We start from the raw sequence: 11,511 nt of genomic DNA, 5'->3' as shown, positions 1-11,511 counted from the left end.
TGATAAATTGCACACAAAAGCAACTGTCTGAAAGTTTAATCTTGTTTTGTTTTCTACTTTGCTTTTTAATGAATAGGAACTCAGAGTTGTCCCGCAGGAGAAAGATGGCTCATCTGGGAGATGTATGCTTACTCTCCTAGGCCTCTCATTCATCTTGGCAGGACTGATTGTCGGTGGAGCCTGCATTTACAAGTACTTCATGCCCAAGGTAATAGTTCTAATTCTCAACACTCTGAATTACTAATTTCTATGTATTTAATTATCAACCTAAATAATTATGCGGTGGTAATCAGAGAAATAAAGACTTATGGAATGTTTTCAAATTACCATTCAATCTCTGTTATTGCTTAGGCTTCATGATGCTGACTACAATGAAGGAGCCTCAGATCAACACAATACGATGAATTGACATGAGTCTAAGAAACAATGCAAGTGTCATGGCGGTGAATATTAGAAAGTTTTTACTCCCCTCTTTTTGTCTCTTAGAGCACCATTTACCATGGTGAGATGTGCTTCTTTGATTCTGAGGATCCTGTCAATTCCATTCATGGAGGAGAGCCATACTTTCTGCCTGTGACTGAGGAGGCTGACATCCGTGAGGATGACAATATTGCCATCATTGACGTGCCTGTTCCCAGTTTCTCCGATAGTGATCCTGCGGCAATTATTCATGACTTTGAGAAGGTGGATTTTTCTTTCTTTCAGCTATTTAAGAATTTTCTCTTTTCCCTACAGCACTGAAAGGCAAAGAGTCTATTCATAAATGAACATCTTTTCAAAGCAAAGCCCTTTCAACTGTGTTGTTATTGAGTAAAAAGTGGTGAAATTTTCAAGCCATTTGTTCAATTGGTACTTAGTAAATCCACAATATTAATACCCATCTCTTCCCACCTTCCCAACAGGGAATGACTGCTTACCTGGACTTGCTTTTGGGAAACTGTTATCTGATGCCCCTCAATACTTCCATTGTTATGACTCCAAAGAATCTGGTGGAGCTTTTTGGCAAACTGGCAGTATGTATTTTAGAGATCAAATTTTTCTATAAGCATTTCCAAATAATTTTGCTTCGTTATTCTAAAAAGTTAATGAGTTGGGCCAGACATTCCATTTCGTTGAAACATTTTTGAATGAAAAGTGTATGCTGTGCCAAAATAGATGGAACTGAAGTATTTTATGTTAAGAAATGTAAGCCAGTCAGACAGACAAGTACTTTATGTTCTCCTTCATATGTAGTAGCTAAAAATGTTCACCTGAACACAGAACACTGATTAATAGAGGTTGAGAAGGCAAAGTGTGTAGGAGGAGGTGGATAAAGAGAGGTTGGATTTGATCAATGCATGCAGTGTGTATGTGCAAATAGCACAGTGAACTTGAAACCCATAAATGCATATGTGTATAATAAAAATAGTATAGTATATAAAACTGTTCTAAAATGAATTCCATTTTTAATAATGTCTATTTTTAAAAGACTATAAGTAGGGATTTAAATACTGTCTTTGAGAATGTATCATTTTAATTTCTCTTGATTTCATTTATAGAGTGGCAAGTATTTGCCTCATACTTACGTGGTTCGTGAAGACCTGGTTGCTGTGGAAGAAATTCGTGATGTTAGTAACCTTGGTATTTTTATTTACCAACTTTGCAACAACCGAAAATCCTTCCGCCTTAGACGCAGAGACCTCCTGCTGGGTAGGCAATTTATTATGATTGGCTGAGTGGAAGAGTGAGGGGAGACTGCATGGGAATCTCATTTCTTTCTCAAGCACAGAAAACTCAAAAACCACTTTTTTATGCCTTCACAGGTTTCAACAAGCGTGCCATTGACAAATGCTGGAAGATTAGACACTTCCCCAATGAGTTTATCGTTGAAACCAAGATCTGTCAGGAGTGAAGAGTGACAGATAACGAGTATCCTTGGTAATAAGAAGTCAGAAACTTACCATCTGACTTTGATATTGAAATTGATGGGATACTCAAGCTATTTACTCAATACATTTACTCTATTGCTTATACTGGAAAAGGAAAGGGGGGAGAAAACTACTAAGCACTGCAAGCGATTGTCCAATTCTAGTTTAATTGACATTGCTTGCTGTTTTCAACAAGTCAAATGATTATCTTTTCTCTTGAATTTATAGGGTTTAGATTTCTGAAAGCAGCATGAACGTTTCATCTTACCATCCTGACAATAAAGCCCATCCTCTGGTTTTATTTAAAGCAAGTTCTTGACAACATCACTTGGCTAGAGCATGCTTTAAATTTAAAATATTTGAAATTTGTTCTTGACATTTTTGTGTGAAGCATGTCAAATCTCTTACCATTCTTTGGTTTTCTTCTTCATTGTATTCAACTCTCCTGATTTCAGAAGTTACATTTTTGCATTTCTATTAGGTGCTGTGTAACGAATCTGATTGATATGTGAACAATCTTCATGAGGAAGCAATTTTTTACTCATGTAATGATTCTTCCTCACTGATCTCTGTATTGTGAAATCCACAGAACTGTACAGGTGCTGAATGCTGTAAGGAGTTCTGGTTGTATGAATTCTACAACCCTATAATAAAGTTTACCATATTCAGTCATGTTTTATTTTCATCACTTGACAGATCCTTAATGTGGAAATTATTAGCTTTTGTTTACATGAATCGGTTATAAAATTATGAACATAACTCTGCTTCCATTCCCATCTCTACATATTTATGTTACATGATCTCATATTTCCCCATTTTCACTTTGTATTAATTGCATTATAAGTATCTTATAATTTTCTTGCCATACAAATTCAACTACTTACTGGGATTCTTAGCTCAGAGCAGTTGAAAAAATCTTTTACTGGTTTTCCTTTTTTATAAACACATAAATAACCATATGCATCTGTAGTAGCTCACCAAAGACGAACATTGAACAAGACATTGAGACTTTGTGAAGTTAAATTAATTTATTTAGTGTGTGGGTGCGGGCCAAGACAAGTATGTGGAGGTTAGAGAACAATTTTCTCGGACACATAGATTCTCTCCTTCCACCTTTACATATGTGCTGGGGGTGGAACTCAGGCCCTTAGGTTCTCAAGCTTAGTGAAACATGTTCTTTAACCTTACTGGTTCAACACTGATGATTTTTAACAGTTTCACAGGCTTTCATCTTTACACGTTTATCTAGAAGTATAAACTCTATCCTAAGTAGGATAGTACTACAGTTTCTTTTCTATTTGCTGGTAGTGAGTATTGTTCAATTTCAGTAGACAATATGCTTTAGTTAAACCTAGGGTTTTAAAACATCAGCGTTATTTTAAATTAAAGCAAAACAACTATTTAACCTCATAAATTCAGAAACATCACAAGGTTTGAAATACATAGAAAGAAAGTAAAGGTTCAGTAGTTAGAAAGCAACAATAACTAATACATTCAAGAACTGGTTCTAAGCTGGACCCAGAGTTGTATGTATAATGCCAGCTATTCAGGAGGCTGAGGTAGAAGATTGCTTAAGTCTACAAGTTTAAGATCAGCACAGGGAACATTCAGAATCTGTGTCTTGAAAGGAAAACAACAATAAAAACAACCAAACAGCTAGCCCTGAAAACACATACAAGTAACATTATGCAAACTGAAAAGATTATACTCAGGACTACAGATGTATATACATATACAGATATGCATAAGTAACAGTATAGAAAGTGACCATGGATTTAAAGGAGAATGAGGAAGGATGCACGGGAGGGTTGAGAGAGGGGAAATGGAATGGAAATATGTTATCTCAAAAAGTTTTTTAAAAGATTGGGGGGGGGGCAGAAATAATAGCAAAAAGAACTGTTTTGTTAAAAGAAGAAGGGGGGATGGAGAGATGGATCAACACTTAAGAGCAATGGCTCTTCTTCCAGAGGACTCAGGTTTAATTCACAACATCCATATGGCAGTTCATAACTGTCAGTAACTATAGTGCCAGGGAATCTAATTTAGGAAATTCCTTTTTGTGGCCTCCACATGCATCAGGCATACAGGTGGTACATAGACATACATGTAGGAAAACACCTATCCAAATAAAAACAAAATTTTATTTAAAAGAAATGATATGGTACAATTTTTAAAAAACTAAGTAAAAGAATATATACAATGAATTTGAGAAAGTTCAAGAACCATTTAAAATTTGGTTAAATTAATCATATAAACATATATAGTATATTATATATTATTTATATTAGAAAAAAGAAAAATGCATTTTCAAATTCATTATGTCTAATGGTGAGTCACAAAAAGAAATGATGGTTTTTGTATCTATTCAGTGTTGTTTCTGACATGCTGATCAACATAGGAATATATGATAAACATATATTTTCCAGAGAGAAGGAAATTATATTTGTTACTGGATAATGTCTAAACACTAAAGAATAGTGAATTAAGAAAATCAACCCTAATACAACGATTCATTATGATAAACATAGAGTGAATGACTTGCCTTTATTCTACTAGGGAGCAAGTACACATAAATCCCAGCAGGTAGAATAAAGTACACTGCATTCAGTAGCAACAGAGACGTAAATGTTTGTTTTGAAGAAAATGAAAAAGCTTAGTTAAAAACAAGTGAAGAATTTTGTGTAACTCAAAAGAAAAGACATCATTAAAAGCAAATGTCTCAATTAAATTCATTTGTTTAACCTCATTCCAACAACAAAAAAAAAAATGACAGAAGGATATAGGTTCAAGAACCTGTCCTCTGTGGTTGAATTAGGGAAAGGCTAAAAGAAGCTGAGAAGGAGGGTGACCCTGTAGGAGGACCAGTAGTCTCAATTAATTTGGACTCCCGAGGTCTCTCAAACACTAAACCACCAAACAGACAGTATACACCAGCTGATATGTGGCTCCCGACACACATACAGCAGAGGACTGCTGGGTCTGTGTTCATTCAAAGATGATTCACCTAACCCTAAGGAGACTGGAGGCCCCAGGGAGTTTAGAGGTCTGGTGGGGTGGGGGCTAGGGGGTTCAGACATGGTCGTGGAGAGAGGGGGTGGGGAGTAGGTATGGGATGTGGAACAGTAGGAGGGTGGATGGGGTGGGGAGAGAATAAAATCTGGAGCATAAAAAAATGAATGAATTAATTAAAAAACTATTTGAAAGGTTTTCTAGAAACAAATAAGTGAGAATAACTAAATAAGCAAATAAAAGTAATTAGAGACAAAGATACCTTACACCAACAGCTGTTAAATCAAAGCTAAATGTACAATAATTTTAGCAGCTACTTTGATCCAAGTTAAAGAAATACAACCATGCAAAATAGCATATTTTGACACAGACATCTGTAGAAAGATGCCTTGTATATCAAATTTTGTTGACAAGGGGCTAAAAGAAAAAGGGAAATTTTTTATTGATATGTTATGAAACAATAGAATATGCATACTCATCTACCTAGTTTTCCTAAATATTTATAACTAATGAATAAAAATTATGTTTATAAAAGTTTGTAAGTGGGGACAATTCTGGCCCATTTGTGAGCTCCTAAGAATATGAAACTTCAGCTGAAAAACGAGAAATTGATATTTCATATACTACCCAGGGTCTTAACAGCAAACAGATGGCACCTTCAAATTAGATAAAGGAGTATTGATAAGCAAACATATAAGGCTTATGAATTGTGGATTATGGGACCAAACTAATGTCAGAGCTTGAGCATTGGAGGAATGCTGTTAAATGTGACCTCTGGACAGTATTTAGGTTTTGAAATCATGAACTCACCACAGCTGGAGACTTGCACAGGATCAGGTCAGTTAAAAGAGTCAGCATTAAGAACAGAAGGACGCTCGAGGCCCCATCCGTTACTGTGAAATTATTGGCAGTTGACGGATGCTAGCAGAGGGAGTGCCACCTCTTACCTCCCACAGCTGCAGTGGAAGCTGAGTACCCAGGGTAGGGACTGAATTTCACTCTAGGTTAGGACTGCAGGCATGAAGAAAGTTCCACATCTGGGAGCTCCAGTAGAAGCTGCAGACCTAGGGTATGAGCCTGTCCTGGGTTAGGGTTAGGTCTACTAGTTTTTGAGAAGTTCCACGTTTTCAGTAGCTTTAGAAGAAACTGTGGGGTAAAGAGGTGGGTCAGAGGTTAAGAGCACTGACTGCTCTTCCAGAGGTCCTGAGTTCAATTCCCAGCAACCTCATGGTGGCTCACAACCATCTGTAATGGGATCCCTCTTCTGGTGTGTCTGAAGACAGCAACAGTGTACTCATATACATAAAATAAATAAATAGTTCTTTAAAAAAAGAAAAAAAAAACAAGAAGAAACTCTGGACCCAAGGTGGGGACACAATTTGATTCTGGGTTAGGGGTACAGGTACAACAGATGTTCAACAACTCAGGATGCTACAGACTAAGGCCAGGAATCAAATCTGACTTGGGGTAAGTTCAGAACGACCACATTGTAAACACAGATTATTACCCACAAAAATTAATAAAATTGGGTAAAAATACCTTTTTTGGTAAAAATAGATTAAAAAAATTATGACCTTTAAGTGAGGTGTGCAGAGGCTACTATGAAAGAGCACTTTGGTCTGAAGACAAGGATAAGTATGCCCAAGAGGTCACAGGGAATAAAAAAACAATGCCAGAATAGTTCATCAAAAGATGTCTAAGAAATCACCAAAAAAATTAGTATTTAATATACATCATTCAAAACTAGTTTAGTACTAATAATGGTATAGATTTCCCCAGTGAAGAAACAGAGACTAAAAGATTGTGTTATAAAACAGGTTCTGGCTTTTTGTTGCTTCTAAGAAATATAGTGCAGGGCTAGAGACATAGCTTGGTGGTTAAAATCACCTACTCTTCTTGCAGAGGATCTGTATTTGGTTCCCAGCACACTCATAGCAGCTTACAACTGTCTGTAATTCTAGCTCCAAGAGATTGAGCACTCTTTATTCTAGCCCTTAAGTATTCCTACACACGTGGTGCACAATAGTACATACGCACATCCACAGACACGCGCGCACACACACACACAAATACATTTCAAACACACATATCACCATCAAAGACAGAGACCACCCTAGGGTGCAAGCAACAAAAAATTTTTTTCCTATAAAATGGAATCAAGAAACCAGGCGTCATATACATAGTTATTGTAATAATGGGCAAAATAAATTTTAAAGAAACACTAGTCAGAATAAGTAGCAAGAATCACTTCATACTCATTAAAGAAAAGATCTACCAAATGTATATTAGAATTCTAAATATACAAGTACCAAACATTACTTTGACTACCTAGGAACTATCTGTATAGTGGATGATATAAACCTTAGGATTTTTGTCATTTGTGGGCTAAGTAACTTCAGCATGAATTCCTGCCACACAGTAGTACTGTTTTTCTTACTCCTAGGGAAGATTTTCTAGCGAAAGTACTATCCTAGTAGAGTATGATAAAGTGTAAGGAAGATAAAAGTAAATTATCCTAATTTCAGGGATAGAATGGAATGGTGAGCAAAACTATTCTTAATGTCAGCTATAATTAAAAGTGTACTAGTTCAGCAGCAGGCAAGGGCAGCCTTGCCTGGAGGCCCCCACTGCCTCCATGCCTTTATTTATAGCTCTTAAGTCATGTATCAGCTTCCATTTACCTGATTTCTTTTCTATGACAGAGAAAGAGATGTTCTGAGGACTATTGGACTGATCTATGTATCCTGCCTGTAACTGGTTCTCCACCAAAACAGTGTCAGGAGTCCATATTTCTCCAGCAAGCAGACATTCCAGCAAGAATCCAGATGGGATTCTCTCATAGTCAAGTGATCCAGGAGGCAAATTTCCATGGGAGCTTGCCTTGTGATATATCTACCAAAGCTGTTAGTGAAAAGATTTTGTTCTGGGATACCCCAACCCCAGCTTTTTATAATTACTTCAAGGAGTTGTGGGAAGAGTTACACCTCTTGAATTTTACCTAAACCCCATAAAGCACTAAATCCCTGATGTAATGTCTGATGAGAGATAATATGGTTTATGCTATATAAAAGAATTCCCATTTGGCTCAGGATATCTCATCCCCAGAAATTTACAAGCATATTCGGGAGAACACATGGCCTAAAATACCTTGATGACCTTTGGCATCGTACCAGCTGAGCAGGTAGAACTCGATAATGGTGCCTATGCCTCAACTCCCTGCAAATTAGCGGCAGCTGGCTGACGTGGCTGTGGTAGGACCTGCACCATTTTGAAATCACAGAAACCTAGTAAAACTCAGCCATTTAAATACAGATGCACAGATATACTGCATTTTCGGATGATTCCCCATTACTATTTGTACCCAATAAACATACTTTGAGTATCAAAAACCTCTGTCTATGGAACTGAGTCATGAGCAACTTTGCCATTTAACAATTGGGGATGATCATTAGTTGACCTATTTTTTTTTCAATTCAGTCGTAATATCTAAAGTTTGTTAGCTGATTCAGATTAATTTTCTCCTGTGTAACCATCAGCTAGTACCTTCTGGTGAATCTGAAGTCCCCCTTAGGGTGTGTCTGCTTCATAAAATAAGTCCCCCGGTGTCTGGCAGCAGGGGGCCCTGGTGGGAATGGCTTGAATCTCCATGTTAGAGGCTAGTGTACTTCAGGTGGTAGAACTGAGGTCTACCTCAATCACCTCCGGCCTGAGGTTGCCCAATATAGTTAATTGATGACGCATTTTTGTGGCTGAGGATTACCTGTTTGCCATTTTGGTTTATGGGGCTCATTAAAAATACATAGGCCCTATTATTTGCTTCAGCCTGGCTTGGATCAGCTGCTCCGCTACTCTCAAAGAGGTTGCCTGTGAATATCCTTTTGTGAACAGTATTCCCTAGCCCAATGGATTCCTCTCTGAAGTCACAGATTTAATACCAGGGCTGTGCATATTATCTAGTGGATACAAAGGCCTGGCTTTTTTTTTTTTATTCTAGTTGAAATTCCTGTAGTGGCAATCACTCTGAAATATCCAGGTTTTCCAGATGCATAACAGGCACCACCTGTTCTCTCAGGGCAAACACCTTCCTTAATTTCAGGGCCACTGAGAGAGTTGTACCTTGTAAGTGGTTAGGACCTATATGGGCATACAATCTAGTCATCTCTTCTAAGTTTAAGCTCTTGTAAGAACCTGTAAGTGACTCATTTAAAGAAATATTAGCATTCTCAAAAGTTAATTATTTCATAAGCACTTTCCCTCCTTTGGGTCAGCTCTTAGGCACCTTGTAACTTTTAAGAGCTGAACTAAAATGTCTGGGTAAGACTCTTCTGAGCCCCGGAGAATCTCAGGCAGTAACAAGGTTTTGTCTCTTTGATGGGCAACTGTCTCCATGCCCTTATGGAAGCTATGTTAATTTGTTGGTAGGCTTGCAAAGAATTGTGTAATTGATTTCCTGCCCCTTCATGAAGTCCTGTTCCTAGGAGCAAGTCTGTAGTTATAGCAGTTCCATGACCTAAATTATGCTATAACTGGTCTTGATATAATTCTATAGATCCAGTTTTGAATAACAGGTAGTCTCCTAGGTTTATGCAAGGTTTTACCATACGTAACCAATCAGAGGGTAGACAGACATTGTTACTGAAATCAAGTATAAGAATGAATTCTTATCACAATTGCTCTGTAGTACAGCTTAAGGTCCAGGATGGTGATTCGACCAGAGGTTCTTTTATTGTTGAGAATAGTTTTCGCTATCCTGATTTTTTTCTTATTCCAGATGAATTGGTGAGCAGGGGGAGTGGGGAGGGAACAGGGTTTTTTTAATTTTAATTTAATTTTATTTTATTTTATTTTTCAGAGGGGAAACTGGGAAAGGAGATATCATATGACATATAAATAAAGAAAAAACTAATAAACAAAAAAGAATGAGTTCTTGGATATGTGGAGCCATATACCCATATGTCATACAGGTTTGTTCTCCTTTAAAAATTTGGAAGCACAGCCTCATGACAGCACAGCATTTACCCTAGGTTATTTGGGTCCAGTTTCTCAAATACAGGAAAGTAATCAAAATCATTAGTGTGTTACACCAAATCTCTCACCCTAAATAAGGCCCTTGAATCTTTTGGTGGCACAGAACTAAGGCACAATTTTGCCATGGATTGAGTGGCCTCATCTTTGTAATCATTCTCCTATGTATTAGCATCTGAGGCATCAGACATGTCAGGACAAGCCTGACCCATAAATCCAATGTGTCCCTCTACGTTTGCAGGTCCTGGGGATACTGTAGAAGCTAAATCTGTGGCTCCCTGATCATTATCTATGCCTGTTTCTTAGGGGGAAAAGGGTTTGCTCTTCTGAAGAACAAAGCCTATGAAGCAGAATCTTCCAGGTGATCATCTATGGAATTATGTATAAAATTCCATAAACTGAAAGAAAAAATTGGAATATATTTAGGTACTTCAGCCCCATATCTATCCATCTAACTTGCTCCATCTTATCTCCTAAGTGGCCAAATTTACTATTTCTTCTTCAGAAAACCAAGGGTAAGTGTCTTGAACATAATCTAAGAATTGGTGCAGCTGCTTCAGCGATTTCTCAAATTTTCTCTCAAAGTACTGATATATAGTTTCCTATTTCTAGATTCCTCTTGTTAATAATTTCTTTATACTAGATGAATTGAAATATGTTCCATTTACCACTCCCCCTTTTCATTTATCCCTTTATCCTTCTTGGTTTTGCTACTTTTGGTTCTTCTTTTCCCATATTTTTTTCTATCTTCTTGTTTTGTCTTTTATCTTGTCTAGGGAGCATTCCCTCATCTGACATCAATGTTCTCAATAACCAGTATCTACATCCTTGTCTCTGGTCAGGAGCCATGTGTCACATCTATCATGACTCCAGATGACTAGGGCTAAAAGAAAATAAGGAAAACATGTACACACAAAAAATACTGGGATTTTTATTGAAATAGGCTCTGTGATAGAGAAACCTCAATGCTGTGGGAAAACAGCTTATTATAGATAGTTGAACTAGGATGCAGGGTTAGTGCATACAGCTGAACAAGGAGGCAAGGTTTATTATATACAACCCTATCAGGGAAACAGATTTAGTTAATCTCAGTAGGTGCAATCTCTGTGGGAGAACAGCCTTCAGGCTGTAAACATCTGGGGATCTTGGAAAAGCTATGGTGGACATTTGATTCACAGACTATCAATATCTGCACATGGACCAGAGGAAGGCTTTGTTATCCCTCTGAGGCACATTCCAGAGAGAAGTCTTTGCGGTTTTTCCCATGGGTCTGAGACTAGGGTCTTTAACATAGCTGGCTTATGTCAACAACACATTCACTCAGGGCTTCCTCTGTCCCCCCAACTCTACAAAATAGATTATTTCATGAAAAAAGAAATCAAGTAATGGGGTTGAGATTTGATGAGAGGTCTTGGGAAAGTTAGAATGGGAGAATTTGTGTTAATATGATCAAATACATTGTGTACATGTATATAATTTTCAAACAAATATAAACAAGGTTAATATTTTAAAATGACCCTTAATGAAGTTCACTAAAAAGAGCAGAAATAGTGCAAGCTCACGACTCCTA

At 37.3% G+C, this 11,511-nt stretch overlaps 1 protein-coding gene across 2 annotated transcripts in view; it reads left to right on the top strand.

Moving 5' to 3' along the window:
- The window catches only part of Itm2a (integral membrane protein 2A), a 6,560-nt gene extending 3,983 nt beyond the window's left edge, over positions 1 to 2,577 (top strand). The window contains exons 2-7 of one of the 2 annotated variants that reach the window (XM_031366901.1): positions 77 to 208; positions 487 to 684; positions 903 to 1,013; positions 1,539 to 1,689; positions 1,803 to 1,917; positions 2,136 to 2,577. In XM_031366901.1, coding sequence (XP_031222761.1) covers positions 77 to 208; positions 487 to 684; positions 903 to 1,013; positions 1,539 to 1,689; positions 1,803 to 1,891 — 681 coding nt within the window. In that variant the 3' untranslated portion in view covers positions 1,892 to 1,917; positions 2,136 to 2,577. Of the gene's footprint in view, positions 1 to 76; positions 209 to 486; positions 685 to 902; positions 1,014 to 1,538; positions 1,690 to 1,802 lie in introns of both variants that reach the window. The other variant, XM_031366895.1, reaches the window with a different exon arrangement.
- Positions 2,578 to 11,511: the final 8,934 nt, after the last annotated feature.

The sequence above is a fragment of the Mastomys coucha genome, chromosome X (genome assembly GCF_008632895.1).
Source record: "Mastomys coucha isolate ucsf_1 chromosome X, UCSF_Mcou_1, whole genome shotgun sequence".
NCBI classification, from domain to species: domain Eukaryota; kingdom Metazoa; phylum Chordata; class Mammalia; order Rodentia; family Muridae; genus Mastomys; species Mastomys coucha.
Note: the sequence above shows the minus strand (reverse complement) of the source record. Positions and strands in the feature narration are given on the sequence as shown.